General features: G+C 43.8%; 1 protein-coding gene across 1 annotated transcript; it reads right to left on the reverse strand.

Annotated features, from left to right (window-relative positions):
* Window positions 1-15,970: 15,970 nt before the first annotated feature.
* Window positions 15,971-18,669, reverse strand: DEFB134 (defensin beta 134). Its single transcript, XM_069573744.1, has 2 exons — window positions 18,612-18,669; window positions 15,971-16,113 (listed from the first exon to the last, which is right to left on the reverse strand). Exons 1-2 carry the CDS (start codon window positions 18,667-18,669, stop codon window positions 15,971-15,973), a joined length of 201 nt encoding a protein of 66 aa, XP_069429845.1.
* Window positions 18,670-19,899: the final 1,230 nt, after the last annotated feature.

Here is a 19,899-nt window from a genome sequence, read left to right on the forward strand (position 1 = left end):
GTATAGAAAAGTCTGGTGTGTGCAAGTATGAATACATATTTAGGTGTCACTGAAAGGTAGGATGTGGTTACAGATGAGGCTGGAGACGGAGGTAGAGCCAAGTTACAAAGGGTCATGAGTGAAATTTTATTAATTTATTTAATTCTATTTTTCATTGAAGTATAGTTGACTTACAGTGTTTTGGGTATACAGCAAAGTGATTCGGTTATACCTAAATGTATTTCTATCTGTATATCTGTTCTTTTCAAATTCTTTTCCTTTATAGGTTATTAGAAGATATTGGATGTAACTTTCTGGCAATTTGATCTCTGGTTCCTTTGCCTTTTCTAAAATCAGCTTGAACATCTGGAAGTTCTCAGTTCATGTACTGTTGAAGCCTGGCTTGGAGAATTTTGAGCATTACTTTACTAGCATGTGAGATGAGTGCAATAGTGTGGTAGTTGAGCATTCTTTGGCACTGCCTTTCTTTGGGACTAGAATGAAAACTGATCTTTTCCAGTCCTGTGGCCACTGCTGAGTTTTCCAGATTTGCTGGCACATTGAGTGTAGCACTTTCACAGCATCATCTTATAGGATTTGAAACAGCTCAACTGGGATTCCATCCCCTCCACTAGTTTTGTTCATAGTGATGCTTCCTAAAGCCCACTTGTCTTCACATTCCAGGATGTCTGGCTCTAGGTGAGTGATTATACCATCGTGGTTATCTGGGTCATGAATATCTTTTTTGTATAGTTCTTCTGTTTTCTTGCCATCTCTTCTTAATATCTTCTGCTTTTGTTAGGTCCATACCATTTCTGTCCTTTATGGTGCCCATCTTTGCATGAAATGTTCCCTTGGTACTTCTGATTTTCTTGAAGAGATCTCTAGTCTTTCCCATTTTATTGTTTTCTTCTATTTCTTTGCATTGATCACTGTGGAAGGCTTTCTTATCTCTCCTTGATATTCTTTGGAACTCTGCATTCAAATGGGTATATCTTCCCTTTTTTCCTTTGCCTTTAGCTTCTCTTCTTTTCTCAGCTATTTGTAAGGCCTCCTCAGACAACCATTCTACCTTTTTGCATTTCTTTTTCCTTGGGGATGTTCTTGATCACTGCCTCCTGTACAATGTCATGAACCTCCATCCACAGGTACTGTGTCTATCAGATCCAATCCCTTGTATCTATTTGTCACTTCTACTGCATAATTGTAAGGGATTTGACGTAGATCATACCTGAATGGTCCAGTGGTTTTCCCTACTTTTTTCCATTTAAGTCTGAATTTGGCAATAAGGAGTTCATGATCTGAGGCACAGTCAGTTCCCAGTCTGTTTTTGCTGACTGTATAGAGCTTCTTCATCTTTGGCTGCAAAGAATATAATCAATCTGATTTTGGTGTTGACCATCTGGTGATGTCCATGCATAGTCTTCTCTTGTGTTGTTGGGAGAAGGTATCTGCTAAGACCAGTGTGTTCTGTTGGCAAAATTCTGTTAGCCTTTGCCTTGCTTCATTTTGTATTCCATGGTCAAATTTGCCTGTTCCTCCAGGTATCTCTTGACTTCCTACTTTTGCATTCCAGTCCCCTGTAAAGGACATCTTTTTTGGGTGTTAGTTCTAGAAGGTCTTGTAGGTCTTGATGGAACCATTCAACTTCAGCTCTTTGGCATTAGCGGTTGGGGCGTAGACTTGGATTACTGTGATATGGAATGGTTTGCCTTGGAAATGAACAGAGATCATTCTGTTGTTTTTAAGATTGCACCCAAGAACTGCATTTCAGACTCTTTTGTTGACTATGATGGCTGCTCCATTTCTTTTAAGGGACTCTTGCCTACAGTAGTAGATATAATGGTCATCTGATTAAAATTTGCCCATTCCAGTCTTTTTTAGTTCACTGATTCCTAAAATATTGATGTTCACTCTTGCCATCTCCTGTTTGAGCACTTCCAATTTGCCTTGATTCATGGACCTAACATTCCAGGTTCATATGTAATATTGCTCTTTATAGCACTGGACTTTACCTCCATTGCCAGCCTCATCCACAACTGGGCACTGTTTTCGTTTTGGCTCCGTCTCTTCATTCTTTCTGGAGTTATTTCTCCACTCTTCTCCAGTAGCATATTGGGCACCTGCTGTTCTAGGGAGTTCATCTTTCAGTGTCCTATCTTTTTGCCTTTTCATACTGTTCATGGGGTTCTCAAGGAAAGAATACTGAATTTGTTTGCCGTGCCCTTCTCCAGTGGACAAGATTTTGTTAGACCTCTCCACCATGACCTGTCCATATTGGGTGGCCCTACATGGCACAGCTCATAGAGTCATTAAGTTAGACAAAGCTGTGGTCCATGTAATCAGTTTGAGTAGTTTTCTTTGATTGCAGTTTTCATTCTGTCTGCCCTCTGATGGATAAAGATAAGAGGCTTATGGAAGCTTCTTGATGGGAGAGACTGACTGAGGGGGAAACTGGGTCTTGTTCTGATGGGCAGGGCCAGCTCAGTAAATCTTTACTCCAGTTTTCTGTTGCTGGGCGGGGCTATGTCTCTCCCTGTTGTCTGACCCGAGACCAAACTATGGTGGAGGTGATGAAGATAATGGTGACCTCCTTCAAAAGGCTCCATGCACACGCTGCTACAGGCAGTGCCCCCACCCTGCAGCAGGCCACTGCCTACCCACGCCTCCACCAAGACTCCTGGACTTTCACAGGCAAGTCTGGCTCAGTCTCTTGTGGGGTCACTGCTCCTTTCTTTCGGGTTCTGGTGCACACAGGATTTTGTTTGTGCTAACAGTCTGTTTCCCCAGTCCTGTGTAAGTTCTAGGAGCTCTATGGTGAGATTAATAGCGACTTCCTCTAAGAGGGCTTATGCCACACCCAGGTCTGCTGCACCCAGAGCCCCTGCCTCTGCAGCAGGCCACTGCTGACCCGTACCTCCGAAAGAGACACGCAAACACTCAAAGGCAGGTCTGGCTCAGTCTCTGTGGAGTCTCCTGGTGCACATAAGGTTTTCTTTGAGCCCTCCAAGCATGTCTGGTGGGTATGGGGTTTGATCTAAATACAATTTCACCCCTCCTACCATCTTGCTGGGGCTTCTCCTTTGTCTTTGGAGGTGGGTTATCTTTCTTTGGTGGGATCTGACATTCTCCTGTCAATGGTTGCTCAGCAGCGAGTTGTAGTTTTGAAGTTCTTACACGAGAAGGTGAGTGCATGTCCATCTACTTCACCATCTTGCTACTTGTAATGAGGGGTACTCATTACACTTGTGTGTTTGTGTAATCCAGGGTCTGTCTCTTGGTTTTCCACTCTCCCAAAGCTTATCAATCCCCCAGGGACCAGATTCACATAAACCAGGCTCATCTGATTTATTTGCAAAGCATATCTCACAATATATTGCTTTATGATGAGAAACAGTTATCATGGGGTTGAAATATTCTATGTCAGCTGAGTTGCAGCATGGGTACATTGAGCCCCTCATGCACTGCTGGAGGATGAACATGGTTGGATTATTTTATGATTATGATTACACCGGTAAGGGATCGGCCAGAGAATGATGCTTTTTATTGCTATGAGTTTGAAGTCTGCTTGTCTTACATTGGTTTTCCTTGGTTTGTGTCTTAATACATACTTCCTAAAGTTGAAATAATGTTTATGTTGAGGCTTATCTGGTAGTTGGAGTACATGTATAAACCTTGTATCTGTCTTTTAAAGACAGAAAGGCTCCTCACAGTGCCCAGCAGTTTGGTGCTGTGTGATACAGATGGTCTCATCCTAGGCTAAGCTGAACATGATTTGCTGGTGGCATCAGAGATAGGAGGGTTTTTAGTATTTTTCCCATTACTCTATATGGTGGCCATTTCAGCTTCCTTCTAGGTCTCTTTATATGAGAGAGAATAAAATTCCATCTTATTTAAGTCACTTTTATTTCGGGGTTTCTTATTATTTACGTTATACCAGATCCTAACTGCCACCACAGGCAAATTATATTTAATAGAAAGCTGGCCAAGCTATGTGAACATTAGCAAAAAGAGGAAACCAAAAAATATAACAGTGTTTACAGGCAAAAAAGGAAAGAATGTCACTATGTCACAAGCAGTTCATTTGAGAGCTAACTGGTTCTTGTGGGGGTGGATTTAATCCACCTAGTTGGATTTAATTCATTTGTTTTATAGGGTAAATTTTACCCTATCAGGGAATCAGTTTGTCTACATGCTTCAGTGCTGGAATCTGTGGTGTTTTTGTTGGAATTTTTCAGGGTCTTTTGTGTTTTGGCATCATAAAGCTTATAAAAATGGGAAATTATCTCATCTATCCTGAAGGAAAGCTCTTTGGGGTTCATATTAGATATGTTAAGATCAGAAGAGCAATGGTCTCTGAATGACTCACAATTAAGCTGGCAGTCAGATGCGCTTTACAAAGGAGAGGAACACTCTGATAATGAACTGCCCTGGGGGCTCCCTTGGACTTGAGGCATTCAATTCTAATTTCCTATACAGGAGCTCCGGAGAAGGAAATGGCATCCCATTCCAGTATACTTGCTTGGAGAATTTCCTGGACAGAGGAGCCTAGCGGGCTACAGTCCGTGGTGTGAGGGGAGTGTGTGATTTCCTCATTTTTGTCTTGCCACAGCAAAAATTTAGGGTGATGGACGAAGCAGTGTTATAGCTCAGTTTTATTAGGAAAAACAGAGGACAGTACACCCTCGAGGAGTGAGGACAGGTTGACCCAAAAGACAAGAGAAGAGAGGCCTCAGTCCTTCTAGGCTTCTTCCTTTTACACATTTGTCTCCTCCCCCTGAGCCTGCCCTGTGTAAACTGGGCTAGCCAGGAGGGCTGTTTGTTTTACCTGAGGTCCTCACTCTGGTCCTCGGAACCTCCTTTGTTCTATTTTCCCGGGCTTTTCCCTTCTTTGCCTTCTAGCCATCACCATTTTGGACTCCTTTTTCCTATTCTACCTAACCCTCCCCCCTCAAGAGATGGGAGGCCCAATTCTTGGGGAATAGGAACATCGCTATCTCTCTGGCTACTTCCTGCTGAACTGGGACGGTGAGGGGCATTGGGCCTCCCCCTCTGGCTAGTCTCAAGCCTCGCGTCTTTATGGTGGTGTCCATCTACGGGTGAGTGATATTTTCCGTGGTCAGCTGTAGTTTTATATATTCTTGTTAAACTGGCACTGCATGTTGTAGCCTGTTGACCTGGACAGAGACAAAATGGGTTAGACAACTGATAATACATGGAGCCATCATAAGCAGCATCAGTATGGTGATAACAAGGATTAGTAGGGGCGTCAGGAAACTCCAAATTCCCCCTCACTAGGAGAAGGATTCCTTAAAGAGACCGTAGCCACCCCAAGACCTCTCCAGCTCGTTTTTTGAGATCCTATTAAAAGACGCTTACTCCTGGGAAGAAAAGTTATGACCAACCTAGATAGCATATTCAAAAGCAGAGACATTGCTTTGCCAACAAAGGTCCGTCTAGTCAAGGCTATGGTTTTTCCTGTGGTCATGTATGGATGTGAGAGTTGGACTGTGAAGAAGGCTGAGCACCGAAGAATTGATGCTTTTGAACTGTGGTGTTGGAGAAGACTCTTGAGAATCCCTTGGACTGCAAGGAGATCCAACCAGTCCATTCTCAAGGAGATCAGCCCTAGGATTTCTTTGGAAGGAATGATGCTAAAGCTGAAACTACAGTACTTTGGCCACCTCATGTGAAGAGTTGACTCATTGGAAAAAACTCTGATGCTGGGAGGGATTGGGGGCAGGAGGAGAAGGGGACGACAGAGGATGAGATGGCTGGATGGCATCACTGACTCGATGGATGTGAGTCTGAGTGAACTCCGGGAGATGGTGATGGACAGGGAGGCCTGGTGTGCTGCGATTCATGGGGTCGCAAAGAGTCGGACACGACTGAGTGACTGAGCTGAACTGAGGGACTGAATGTTTTTCTTGAGGACTGTGAGACTTTCTTTAATTTAGCTGGAGGTATTTACCCAGAAACAACACATCTCATTCAAGATGGGTCAAGTCCCTCCTTGTTCAGGGATCAGGAGGTCTATCTCCTGTCTATTTTGGAGTACAACCCCTGCCAAGCTGTGTTGGCTCTTTAGAGCTGTCCTGAGAAATCTTATCACCAGAAAATTTATTTTGGGGGTGTTCATTAGAATGACACCCATTTGTAGTCCTGAATAGGTATCTCTGGGCTCACAGGGTATTGAGTGTCCTCTTCTGTTTCTTCCATGGCTTGATTAGTGAGTAGTGAATCTAGGAGTCGTGTCCTGGCACCTTGACTGCTGTGGGGGTAGAAAGTATTACAGGGAAGGGGCCCTTCCATGTGGGCTGGAGTTGAGCCTTTGGGGACCCATCTTTCCAGACTTTAATTAGGACTTGAGTCCCCGGAACATATAGTGGTGGCCCTTTAGAGTCTTTTGGGTCCTGCTTGACACTCCACAAGCATATATTGGAATTGTCCAATGACCATGGTATAAGACCAGAGGGTCTGAGCCTCTGGATCTAGGAAGAGGTCACTGACATAAACAAAAGGTCTCCCATATAACATCTCATAAGAACAAAGACCAACCTGTTCCTTAGGGGCCATTCGGGTGCAGAGGAGAGCTATTGGTAAAGCCTCCTTCCCTCCTGGGGAGGTCTCCTCGGTTATCTTTTTTATCCTTAATTTTAAGAATTGATTGGCTCTTTCTACTTTTCCTGAAGACTGAGGCCTCTAGACACAATGGAGATAATAAGTAATGCCCAATGCTTTAGCGACTCCTTAAGTGACCTTAGAAGTAACTGATATCCCATTGTCACTTTGTAATGACCTGGGCAGGCCAAATCTTGGAATGATTTCAAGGAGCAGTTTTTTTTTTTTTTTTTTTTTTTACCACCTTCTCAGCCTTCTCTAGTGGCTCAGATGGTAAAGCGTCTGCCTACAACGTAGGAGACCCAGGTTCAATCCCTGGGTCGGGAAGATCTCCTGGAGAAGGAAATGGCAACCCACTCCAGTACTCTTGCCCGGAGAATCCCATGGACAGAGGAGCCTGGTAGGCTACAGTCCAGGGGGTTGCAAAGAGTCAGACACGATTGAGTGACTTCACCTCACCAGGCTTCTCAGTCTGGGTGGGAAAGCCTTCAACCCATCCTATGAATGTATCATGACTAATAGGTATTTATACCCTTGAGAAACTGACATCTGGGTGAAGTTCACCTGCCAGTCCTCTCCTGGGTGGGTCTCACGTCACTGGTTGGGCTGGGCCAGCTGGGGTCTTCAAGCTCTTTTGGGGTTGTTCAATTGGCCAGTGGGAAGGAGACTACTTGCCTTATAGTCATTTGGAGGCCTGTTCCTCTGAAGGATCTTTCTAGTAATCTTTGGAAGGGCTTTTCCCCTAAAGTAGTGGTGGCATGTAAGGAGTTAACCAACTTCCATTGGAGGTTCCAGGGAGAAAAAGGAGTCTCTCCTTGTGGAACCCCCCCATATGATCTTCTTGAAAGCCTTCACTCTTAGCTTTAAGAGTCTCTCACCTTCAGTATATGAAGGAGTTTCTGGCATATTTGTCTGTGGAACTAAGGAACCCCTATTAGGTCATGGTTCTGTCATGCTGCTCAGAAGCTGCCTGATCAGCTGCTTGGCTCCCTTGTGCCACTTCCATGCTCCCTTTTTGGTGTCCTTTACAGTGGGGACTGAAACCTCAGTGGGCAGATGAACTGCCTCCAAGAGCCTAAGGATTTGACCACCATATTTGATTGGGGATCCTCAGGTGGTCAAGTGGCCTCTTTCTTTCCAAATAGCAGCGTGTGCATGAAGCACCAGAAAGGCATACTTGCAGTCAGTGTAAATGGCTACTTTTCTTTCCTTTTCCCAGTTCTAAAGCTGGAGTCAGGGCTATGAGCTCAGCTAATTGGGCTGAAATACCTGGTGGCAAAAGTTTAGCCCCTATGGTCTCAAAATTGGAGACTACTGAATATCCAGCTCTTCTTTTTCCTCCAAGACAAAACTGCTTCTATCAGTGTGCCAGATTTTCTCAGGATTGGTCAGAGGATCTTCTGACAGTCCCTCTCGGGGTTTTGTCCAGTGGTCCAAAGTTTCTAGGCAAGATTGAAAGGGGAGAGAGCCCTCGGGGGTATGCAGGAAGGTAGCTGGGTTAAGAACTTCACAAGGAGATATTCTACGACTGGATTTTCCATCAGCATTAGTTGATATCTGAGGCTCCTTTGATAAGACATCCATAAGTGGCTTCTCCCATTCAGAAGTTGTTTCACTCGGTGGCTGGTAAAAATAGCTAGTTTGCCCCCAAAAGAGAGTTTTAAAGCTTATTCTAAATCAGGACTGCAGTAGCTGCAAGGTTTCAATGTCAGGGGGAGATTTCTTCCCAATAAGGGAGGAGGACAATCAGGAATCACTAGAAACTGGTGGGAAAATATATGTCCATCCCAGCAACAAAGTGCTCAAGTGAATCTTTGTGTAATTGTTTTTCCTGTAGCACCCAGAATGGTACAGGTTTTGGGGGAGAAGGTTCTGGAGCAGGAGGTCAGGACAGAGTAGGTAGTCCCTGTGTCAACTAAGAAATTCTTGGATTTACCTGCCACATCCAGTTGTACCCTTGGCTCTAGTCCCGTGATGGTTATCTGTGACAGGTGGGCCGCTTCAGTCCTGTTGAACCATCGTGAGGGAAGGCTTGGTGCTTGACCTTGAGGCTTTTGGGTCCCGAGGGCAGAGTGCCACCCAATATCCCAACTGATGGCATTTGTAGCAAGCCGTTTTAGGAGACTTGTCACGGTTTGGACACTCTTTGGCCCAGTGTCCTGCCTGTCTACAGATTAGGCATTTGTCCTGTGCCTTGTCCTTTAAGGACTTGGAGTTTGCCATAGGGCTTCCCTGGAGGTCAGCCAGCACCTGGGCATGCTTTGTCTTTTTCCTTTTCTCCCTTTCCTGAGCCATGGTCTCCTCTCTCATTCTCTGTTATAAAAGGTCTGGACCATCTCATCTAAAGAGGCAGCAGGGTCCTGCTGCTGTAGCTGTTGTAACTTATCCTGATGTCTAATGCACACTGGGACAGGAATTTGTTCTTTAAAATCACCTGTCCCTTGTAAGAGTCTAAGTGCAGATTGGTTAACTTTTAGAGGGCCTTTTCTAGACTTTCCAGAAAGGCAGTGGGGTTCTCGTTGGGTTCCTGAGTTATTGCTGAGACTGGGCATAGTCCCACAGCTAATAGGCTTCCTTCTATTTTCATGGGTGAACTTCCTTAGGGGTGAGTCTTTTTGAAGCCTATCTTACCCAGTACTGTTACAACCTGAGAGCCAGGCGCCCCCGAGTCAGGGTGCAGATCCCCAGGCAGACTGAGGTGTGACAGTCTCCTGGAGATCGAATTCCCAGTCACGTTGAGGCAGGTCAGCCTCCTGAGAATTGGGTCCCTAGGCAGGTTGAGGCATGTTGACCCCCTGGGACCCCTGGACTGGCGGATCCCTGAGCAGGTTGAGGCATGACAGCCTCCCGAGGACCAGATCCCTAGGCAGGTCAAGGCAGGTCGACCTCCTGGGATGCCTGAACTGGTGGGTCCCTCAGCAGGCTGAAGTGTGACAGCCTCCCGGGGACAAGATCCCGAGGGAGGCTGAGGCAGGTTGACCTCCTGGGATCCCCGGGCTGGAGTTGGGTGTCCCCGAGGTCTCCAGTGTGACCAGGGCTGGGTAGGATTCAGGGGTTGTAATCTTAACTCATTGCTGGTTTGTCCACGGCAGATGGGAGTAGTATCATAATGTAAAGCAGTCCAAGTCTGTGCCCTGAGACTGGGAACCTAGTGCAACAGTCATACCCTGTACCCTCTTATTGCTCTGACAGGATGTAAGTCACTGATTTCCTCCTCTCCTCCTCCATAAGAGGAGCTTAGGATGTTTCCAATGGTAAATATTTCATTGTCGTAGATTCACTTTAGGTAATAAAAGAAGGAATGACAAAGGAGTGGGTTATCTGGTCCTGTTGGGGGGATTCAGTACAGCTCAGCTGCTCACCACACTGTCCTCTGTGATGGCCCACACCTTGTGGAATGTGCTTCTCTCTGAATCTGAACAAATCCCCCTCATACCTACTGCTGTGTCTCTAACTGAATTCTTGCAATGAGACATCAGAGCCTGAGCGTCATTAGGTCCTGAAGCCAGACGCCATAGGTTTCGGCTGGGCTCAAGTCCTGGGAGAGAGGAGTTGAAGGATGGGAGTAAATAGCAGGGGGAAAAAAGTGCCAAGGAATCCCCTTCATAACCAGCCAGAAAATCTGCTAAATACCTGACCTGTGCTCACAGTTTTCATTGGCCTGATTCTTGGCACAAAGAAGATTCAGGACAGAAGAACCCTCACTCACTTGGACAACAGCTACTGGGGCGCAGAGGATAGTGGAGCCGTCAGGACATGCTGGGGAGTAGCCTCTCCAGAATCCCTCAGTTGCGCCCACTGCTGCTCTCCTATTCACAGGGGATTTGAGGAAACAAGGAAAGAGAGATTGTAAAGGAATTAAGAATTTTTTAAACATATGTCCTTCCAGTCATAGAAGTGAGGACCTCCTACCTTAACGGGAGGCCTTCTGGAGTCTGAGACCTTGCCACGTGAGCTTTCTGCTGTTTGTTGTGGCTGTCCCATTTGCCAGCACGCTGGGCATCTTGTCACTTGCACTGCGCTGGGTTTTCTTCACGTTCAGCTTCTGCCACAGAAGCTTTCGCCGAGTTGGACTTCTGCTGTGTTTCACCTCCGCCTTGCAGGGCCGAACTGAGGTTGTTTCAGCTGGGTTAAATCTGAGAAATGGCACCATAGATGTTGGGGCAGCATGTAATTTCCTTGGTTCTGTCTTGCCACAGCAAAAATTTGATGCGATGGATGGAGCAGTGGTATAGCTCAGTTTTATCAGGAAAAACAAAGGATAGTACACCCTTCATAGTACACCCTTGAGGAGTGAGGGCGGACCAACCAAAAGACAAGAGAAGAGAGGCCTCAATCCTTATAGACTTCTTCCTTTTCTACATTTGTCTCCTTGGCCCTGAGCCTGCCCTGTGTAAACTGGGCTAGCCAGGAGGGCTGTTTGTTTTACCTGAGGTCCTCACTCTGGTCCTTGGAACTTCCTTTGTTCTATTTTTGTGGGCTTTTCCCTTCTTTGTCTTTTAGCCACCACCATTTTGGACTCCTTTTTCCCATTCTAACTACTTAACAATGAGATTGCAAAGAGTTGGACATGATTGAGCTACTAAAATTTACACTTACTTACACCAATGATGGATTTCCCTGGTGGCTCAGACAGTAAAGCATCTGCCTACAATGCGGGAGACCGGGGTTCAACCCCTGGGTCAGGAAAATCTCCTGGAGAAGGAAATGGCCGTCCACTCCAGTATTCTTGCCTGAGAAATCCCATGGATGGAGGAGCCTGGTAGGCTACAGTCCATGGGGTCGCAAAGAGTCAGACACGACTGAGTGACTTCACTTCACTTCACACTAATGATAAGAAACAGGAAGATGTAATAAGCCTAAACTTGTTGTTTAGACGCTCAGTCATGTCCAACTCTTTTTCGACCTTATGGCCTGTAGCCCACCAGGCTCCTCTGACCATGGGATTTCCCAGGCAAGAATACTGGAGTGGGTTGCCATTTCATTCTCCAGGAGATCTTTCTGACCCAGAGATCAAACCCATACCTCCTGCTTTGGCAGGCGGATTCTTTACCGTTGAGCCACCAGTTGTAGGTACCCACTCTTCCAGCGTCAAAATACAAAGCTAAAGGACACAGCCAAACATATATCAGAGCCCTAATCTTTGTAAACCAGGAGGTATTTCTGCCCAGCTGTGCACATCTACTTTCTAGGCCTCAGTATTTATGTCTGTGAAGAGATATGGAATGATAAAGCTCGTTAGTGAATGGACTGCTGAGCTGCATCCATAGAGTGAGAGGCTTCAGGGACCCTGCTGAATTACTAAAGAAAAATAGGCGAGGAATATACTGGGGTATACAGTAAGCAGTCTTTGCTAGAATTGACATATTTTTTCCATCTTTTATGTCCCTCCTTCTTTGTCTTTAGGTGTTGTCACTCTTATAAATAGGTTATTGCCAAATTAAAAATTCAATATTTAAGTGTGTTTCTGTACTTACCATTTTACTGATTGATCTATTGATTGACTTTTGCTTGCATTGTTTGTGCTTCCTTTGGTTTGGAAGTTACACATTCTGTTTTTATTCTTATAGCAATGATCTATTTTTAATCAGTAAACCTATCTTTAAAAAAATCTCTAAAATTAATCATTATCTTCATGTTCCTCCAATAATACAAAGACTGTGGAATGTTTTCTCGTAGTAATTTTCTTCTCCCTTTTCATGTTGTTGTTTAATGTTTCAACTTTATTTTTATACTTTTTAAAATTACTCATGCTGCTGCTAAGTCTCTTCAGTCGTGTCCGACTCTGTGCGACCCCAGAGAATGAGACAGCAGCCCACCAGGCTCCCCCATCCCTGGGATTCCCCAGGCAAGAACACTGGAGTGGGTTGCCGTTTCCTTCTCCAATGCATGAAAGTGAAACGTCAAAGTGAAGTCGCTCAGTCATGTCCGACTCCTAGCGACCCCATGGACTGCAGCCTACCAGGCTCCTCCGTCCATGGGATTTGCCAGGCAAGAGTACTGGAGTGGGGTACATACATTTTATTTTTAATAGTCCTTGCTTATTTGTATGCTCTAATGTAAATGATTAACTTATTGCATGCTTATTACTGCTTTTTCATCTTAATTCTTCTCTCTTTGCTTAATTTACTGTTTTATGAAGAACATCTTTTAGTAATTATTTTAGTGATTATTGTAATGGCAATATAGTTGATGTACAATATTATCTGAGTTTCAGGTATACAACATAGTGATTCAAAAATTTTAAATGTTATACTCTTATAAATGTTATTTATAAGATAGTGGCTTTATTTCCTGTGTTGTACAATATATTCTTATAGCTTATTTATTTTCCACATAGTTGTGTGTACCTCTTAATCCCCTACTCCTGACCTCCCCTTCCTTCCTTCTCCCTACTGGTAGCTACTAGTATGTTCTCCATATCTGTGACTCTGTTTCTTTTCTGTTATATTCATTGGTTTGTTTTATTTTTTAGATTTCACATATAAGTAATATCATACAGTATTTGTCTTTCTTTGCCTGATTTATTTCACTTAGCATAATACCCTCCAGATCCATCTATGTTATTGCAGATGGCAAAAGCTCATTCTTTTTTATGACCAAGTAATATTCCATTGTATGTATTTGTGTGTATACACACACACACATATATAGCATTGTTTATATATATATATATATGTATGTATATGTATATGTTTATATATATATATAAATAAGATGTGATAAATACACACACACACACAATGGAATATTAGTCATAAAAAAGATATCACTTTACACCTGATCAGATGGCTGATTCAAATAGGTGTGAAGTGATATCTTATTGTGTTTTTTAATTTGCATTTCACTCTCTTTTCCCCACTGTGTGTTCTTGGCGCTCATGTGAAATGAATGGGATTAGAGATGACCTGGAGTGATTATGTCCTTGATCATATGTGCATAAGCTTATTCTGGGCTCTTATTTCTGTTCCATTGATCTATGTGTATGTTTTTATGCCAGTACCATACTGTTTTGATTACTGTAGCTTTATAATATAGTTTGTAACTAAGAAGTATGATACCTCTACCTTTGCTCTTCTTCAACATTGTTTTGACTCTCTGGGATCTTTCATGGTTCCATATGAATTTTAGAATTGTTACTTCTATTCTGTAAAAAATGCTGTTGACAATTAGAATATCACCTTTATTCAACTCTTGATGAATGAATGTCTCTTGCCAGTAAGTATTAAGAGAGATACAGGTTCTCGCTCTTGCTTTGGAGACCACTTTCCTAATGGGTCTCTAATGGGTCTCTAACATTGTTCCCTCATCCAGCTGAAAAGAGAGGCTCTTCAGATAGTCAGCAGGCTGGGATATTTTCAAGTTTTGGTTTATCTCTATGTATAAAGAATGCACATCTTAAGTGAAAGAGTAAAATGTGAAGCAAGCCTAAGGATTGTGGAGTATTTTGAGGACATTTCCAGAGGAGTCAGTGTGCTCATATAAGGATCCCCTGCTTCCTTCAGAGTCTGAGAGTTTTCTTGGGTCCTGTCTAGATGCCTTCCTTACTCTGGATACTGAACCATGGTTATCACTCCAGGTCATGTCTAATCCCGTCTCTTTTTAATCTCCTGTTCCCTAATGACTCCACAGGAGAATTTGGGGATTTTTAGTATCTTTCCTGCTAAAGACACCAACACTGGATTTTATCAAAGGTTGAATAGTGTCTGGGAATGTGGAACCCCGTACAACCCTTCATTCATTTCAACCTCTGTTATCCTTTTGTCTTTTCTCAGTACCAGTGAGTAGCTGGAAAGGCAGGGCTGTCATTCAGGCCAGGCCTTGGGCACAGTTTTCTCAGTCCTATTCTAGGTCAGCGATTGGTTCTCTGCAGTTAGAGCCCTGTCCTCTCAGAATCACAAGAGAGTCTGAGCTGAATTCAGCAGTGAAGCTGAAGAAGATTGCTGCACACCCAGAATCTGCCCCCTTCCATCACTGCACCGCTTATCCTGAGCAGCATGTGCAGAACTCATTGGTGCATCTGTACATGGGTTGGTGACATTGAACAGTGAGGCAGATATGCAGCAGCACCACAGTAGTCAGTGGGACAACCAGCGTGCTAATGGAAGTTGCCAGGTTTGCCTGTCACACGTTTTTTTCCTTTTGCTTTCTGTTTCTTTTTTGGCCACACTTCAGGGCATGTGGGATCTTAAGTTCCCTGACCAGGAATTGAGCCACCAGGAATTGAGTGGAAGCGCAGAGTTAATCACTGGACTGCCGGGGAAGTCCCTACCTGTAGTACTTTTGTAAGGTTCACTGGTAAACAAAGCGATGAATTCTAGTGGGACAGTTTATTACTTAGACACAGCAAAGCAAGACCAGCAGGTGTGTTAGCTCCTAGTCTCACAGGATGGCACTCCTCCAGAGTGGCCAGATGGCAAATGGCAGAGGTGGTGAGCCACTCAGCTGTGGAGAAGCCAACTCTGAACCATGGCCAAGTGGTCTGATGGCTGAACCCAAGGGGGTTGAGGTGGAAAGTCTCATGATTTCATTCTCTGAAACCAGGGAGGTGGATGAGAACCTGCTTGGTTACAGCCTATCGTAACATAGCCTTTGTCCTTGTGTTTCAAGACCTGCAGGGTCAGACCCAGTCAAGACTCGTGCAGCCTTAAGTGAAGTCAAAGTGGTCCATGTGAGAGATATACAAGGTCATTAGAGGCTGGGGTAGGTCTGTTCCTCTGCAGCGAGAGGCTCAAAGAAATGGTGACTGGGGAACTGAAGGTATGGTAGGGTAAAGCCTAGGTGTAAAAAGATGCTTCTATAGTTTTGGGGCCTCTATAAATAATGTAGACAACCGTTCTATGAGTAAAGATAAAAATAGGCACTGAGGAGAGTGTGAATATCACTTTGAAGTGAGGAAAAATATATTATAACCTGTTTTCATGAGAACCTTAAGTGTCTTTAGGAAGACATCAGCTCAGCTTTTCAAATCTAAGATTATAAGATTTTGATGTTCTGATGGCTTATGGCAACCCACTCCAGTACTCTTGCCTGGAGAATCCCATGGACGGAGGAGCCTGGTGGGCTGCAGTCCATGGGGTCACGAAGAGTCGGACATGACTGAGTGACTTCACTTTCACTTTTCTCTTTCATGCATTGGAGAAAGAAATGGCAACCCACCCCAGCATTCTTGCCTGGAGAATCCCAGGGACGGTGGAGTCTGGTGGGCTGCCATCTATGGGATCCCACAGAGTTGGACACGACTGAAGTGACTTAGCAGCAGCAGATGGCTTATAAAAATGCTGAAAACCAACAACTGTGGGCACATCACAGTGTCAGAGTTCAGTTTAAATTCTCTGTCAAGTTAATTGGTATTTACTGGATTCTTAAGTCAGGGGTCAGGGTTTCCTTTGAGACAGCACTCCAGCTGAAACATACAGTAGGAAACTAACATTTCACTTCCAAAGCACTCAAGTCTGCAGGTGCCATTTTTATAACATCTTCTGTATAATTCTGATGATAATGGATTCAAGCCTGGAAAGAAAATGAATGGGAAAAAAAAAAAGAAAATGAATGGAAAGATTATTCATTATAGACCTTTCTGTACTATAGAATGACTAGTCCTTCCATTTTTGTCAAAGTGGATTCCGAGAGACTTGTTCATAGTCTGATACTATAATTGAAAAAATTTAGAAAGGTATGGATTGAACTGTGTCCTCCACAGGTTCATATATTGAAACCATAATCCCCAGTGTGACTGTTCTTGGATATAGGGATTTTAGAGGTGACAGTAAAGTTAAATGAGGTTATAAGAGAGGGGGCCTGGTCCAATAGAATCGGTGGCCTTTTTGACAGAACACACAGAAACAAGATGGCTGTCTGCAAGCTAGGAAGGTAACTCGTATCAGAAACTGGTCTTCAGTTGCTCTTGGACTTCCCAGCCTCTGAAAGTGTGAGAAGATAAATTTTGTTTAGGCCTTGCCACACATGATATTTTGCTATGGTGGCCTGAACTGACTGAGACAGTTAATAACTTGGAACTTTGCCCAAATTGGTCGAATAATAAATTCTATAAACAAGTTACCTATGTATGTAGTCATTAGCAAAATATTTAATTATTTGTTCATTCTTAAGCTAGTTTTTTTATAAATCCAGGTACTGTTTAGGTACAGATTGAGTATGATACCGCCAAGAATTTTTGGTCTTGGCTAAAAAGGAAGCACAAAAAATGCATGAGAGAGAAGAAAATATTACAAGTCCAGTGAGGTATATGCAACGTGGAGTGGTGGTGTGAGTTCAGAGGAGGATGGAAGTGATTCTGAGGATGGGATGTATTATTGAAGCCCAAGGCATTTGAGCTGGACCTACAGTTTAGTGGACATGCAACTCTATAGAATCATCAGAATATGAATGTTTCTTTTCACATGTAAGAGAGTGTTGAAAGAAGAAAGAATGCTAAAATTTGGCCATCTGTGGAAATTTTGAGTAAGCGTTTACCCCATTTATTTTGCCTGGAGCTTCCCTGGTGGGTCAGACCATAAAGAATCCGCCTGCCAATGCAGGAGACCCAGGTTCAATCTCTGGGTCAGGAAGATCCCCGGGAGAAGGGAATGGCAACCCACTCCAGTATTCTTGCCTGGAAAATCCCATGGACAGAGGAGCCTGGCAGGCTATAGTCCATGGGGTTGCAAAGAGTCAGATGTGACTAAGCGACTAACGTACACAGGAAAAAAGGAGGAGGTCAGGGTTACTAGGTTAGCAAGATGGATGCCTAAGAAGATGTGGAGTATAATGGTCTATATGTGAAATGTGTAATGATCTCTATAGAGAAACAAGAAGTTCTTATAAACGTAATAAGCTGTGGGCATGTATACAGCACTGAATGGAATATTGTAGACTGTGCTGTTGTTCACGGTCTAGAGCCCATGGATTCATTGCCGTGAACCGTAGTGGATTGCAGTGGCCTGCAGAGCTTCTCAGAGAAGGCGGTGGCACCCCACTCCAGTACTCTTGCCTGGAAAATCCCGTGGACGGAGGAGCCTGGTGGGCTGCAGCCCATGGGGTCGCTAAGAGTCAGACACGACTGAGTGACTCCACTTTCACTTTTTATTTTCATGCATTGGAGAAGGAAATGGCAACCCACTCCAGTGTTCTTGCCTGGAGAATCCCAGGGACGGGGGAGCCTGGTGGGCTGCCGTCTATGGGGTCACACAGAGTCGGACACGACTGAAGTGACTTAGCAGTAGAGCTTCTGGAGGTCTGGATTCTATAGATTCTTAAATCCAGCCTGTTGAGCCACATGATATGAACACCTGGTTCATCTGCCTAGAGAATACATGAGAGGTTGAGAAATTAAGTAGCACCCTTCAACATATGGATGTGAACTGATTCAGTAACACTAAATGAAGAGAATTCTCAAGATGAGATCTTCAAAGTCAGTAATGGATGCGGTCAGTATGAGGCTAGCTGGTGCTCTCCCTAACATTTCTCCAGCTGCTACCTCATCTAATCAGATATTTCTCATTTCACATGAAGCCCATCAAATCTCTTGGATTTATGGCAGTTCCTAATCTGTTTCCCTGTGTACCTGAAGGATCTACAAATGATAAGTTAACTGTGAGTAATTTGAGTATATTAGAGAGCTTTAAAAATTAAAACTTTAAATTGACTACTATACCTAGGCATGTTCCTGAGTAGACATGCAACAATAGTAGCAAAACAAAATGGACTATTACTAATAAAAATATAATGATAACTCTTATAAGTCAGGAACTGTACATATGTATATTCTATACATTAATTTATTTTATCCTTGCAAGACTCTGGAGTTATTATTATTTCCATTTGGTAAATGAAGAAATTACATTTCAGAGATGCTCAGACTTTTGCCTCAAACTGTACAGCTGCCGTTTGGAAAGCCAAGATTCAGGGTACTTCAAAAATTACAGTTTATGGTGGTAGGACATTCATAGGTTTGCATAGTGCAACTGCTGTTCTAGACGAGGATTCTGCCAGGAAGAGTCCCGTTTTACCTGCTAGTCCTGTATCCCAGAAGACGAGGAACACAAGCACAGTGAAGGGCGACACCATGGCTGGCCCCTTCTTGTTGAGGAGGCTCCTGGCAGGGTCTGATGCAGGCTGTCCTAGAGCAGAGAGGGAAAGATGAGCATGCCATTCAGCACAAGCCTCTCAGGTCTGGGGATGATCTGCTCCAGGCAGATATGCCTCACTGACCTCCCCTGAGGCAGCTGAGCTGGCAGTGCTCATATGAGGAAAAAACAGCCAGCCGTGTCCTGTTTGACAGCTTTTCCTATTGGCAAAGGCACTGCTCACCACCTTGGAAAACCTGGATTTTCCAAAAGACGAACAGAGACCTGTTTTTTAAAAAATTTCTTTTATTTTTATTTATTTTAAATAAATAAAGTTAATTGTTTGACTTTTATGTTACAACAGAAATGCAATTTTAGCAAATTCATAAAATATGGAGAATTACAAGGAAAGAAGTTACACTTGAGCCCCACCTCTGCAGACACAACATGTGTGTTTCTCAAGAAAGTTGATTGTGTGTCTAGTTTTTTGTTTAATATTTTATCTTGTGTAGTTACAGACAGGATATACCCATATTTATGTATTCTGCTTTTGTAAGGTGATATCAGCTCATTCAGTCACTCAGATGTGTCCAACTCTTTGCAACCCCATGCACTGCAGAATGCCAGGCTTCCCTGTGCATCACCAACTCCCGGAGTGTGCTCAAACTCATGTCTATTGAGTCGGTGATGGCATTCAATCATCTCAATCTCTGTTGTCCCCCTCTCCTCCTGCCTTCAATCTTTCCCAGCATCAGGGTCTTTTCCAGTGAGTCAGTTCTTCGAATCAGGTAGCCAGAGTTTTGAAGTTCGGCTTCAACATCAGTTCCTCCAATGAATACCCAGGACTGATCTCCTTTAGGATGGACTGGTTGGATCTCCTTGCTGTCAAATGGACTCTCAAGAGTTTTCTCCAACACCACAGTTCAAAAGCATCAATTCTTTGGCACTGAGCTTTCTTTGTGGTCCAACTCTCACATCCATACATGACTACTGGAAAAACCATAGCCTTGACTAGATGGATCTTTTCGACAAACTAATGTCTCTGCTTTTTAATGTGCTGTCTAGGTTTGTCATAGCTTTTCTCTCAAGGAGCAAGCTCTTTTAATTTCATAGCTGCAGTCACCATCTGCAGTGATTTTGGAGCCCCCCAAAATAAAGCTGTCACTGTTTCCAATGTTTCCCCATCTATTTGCCATGAAGTGATGGGACTGGATGCCATGATCTTAGTTTT

Source organism: Ovis canadensis, chromosome 2 (genome assembly GCF_042477335.2).
Source record: "Ovis canadensis isolate MfBH-ARS-UI-01 breed Bighorn chromosome 2, ARS-UI_OviCan_v2, whole genome shotgun sequence".
In the NCBI taxonomy this organism is placed as follows: Eukaryota; Metazoa; Chordata; class Mammalia; order Artiodactyla; family Bovidae; genus Ovis; species Ovis canadensis.

Excerpts from the sequence above, each read along its gene's own strand:
- DEFB134 (XM_069573744.1), bottom strand. The coding sequence starts at position 18,669 with ATGGTGTCGCCCTTCACTGTGCTTGTGTTCCTCGTCTTCTGGGATACA. Across the intron at positions 16,114-18,611 it reads CTGGGATACAGGACTAGCAG|GCTTGAATCCATTATCATCA; the intron begins GTAAAACGGGAC and ends TTTTCTTTCCAG.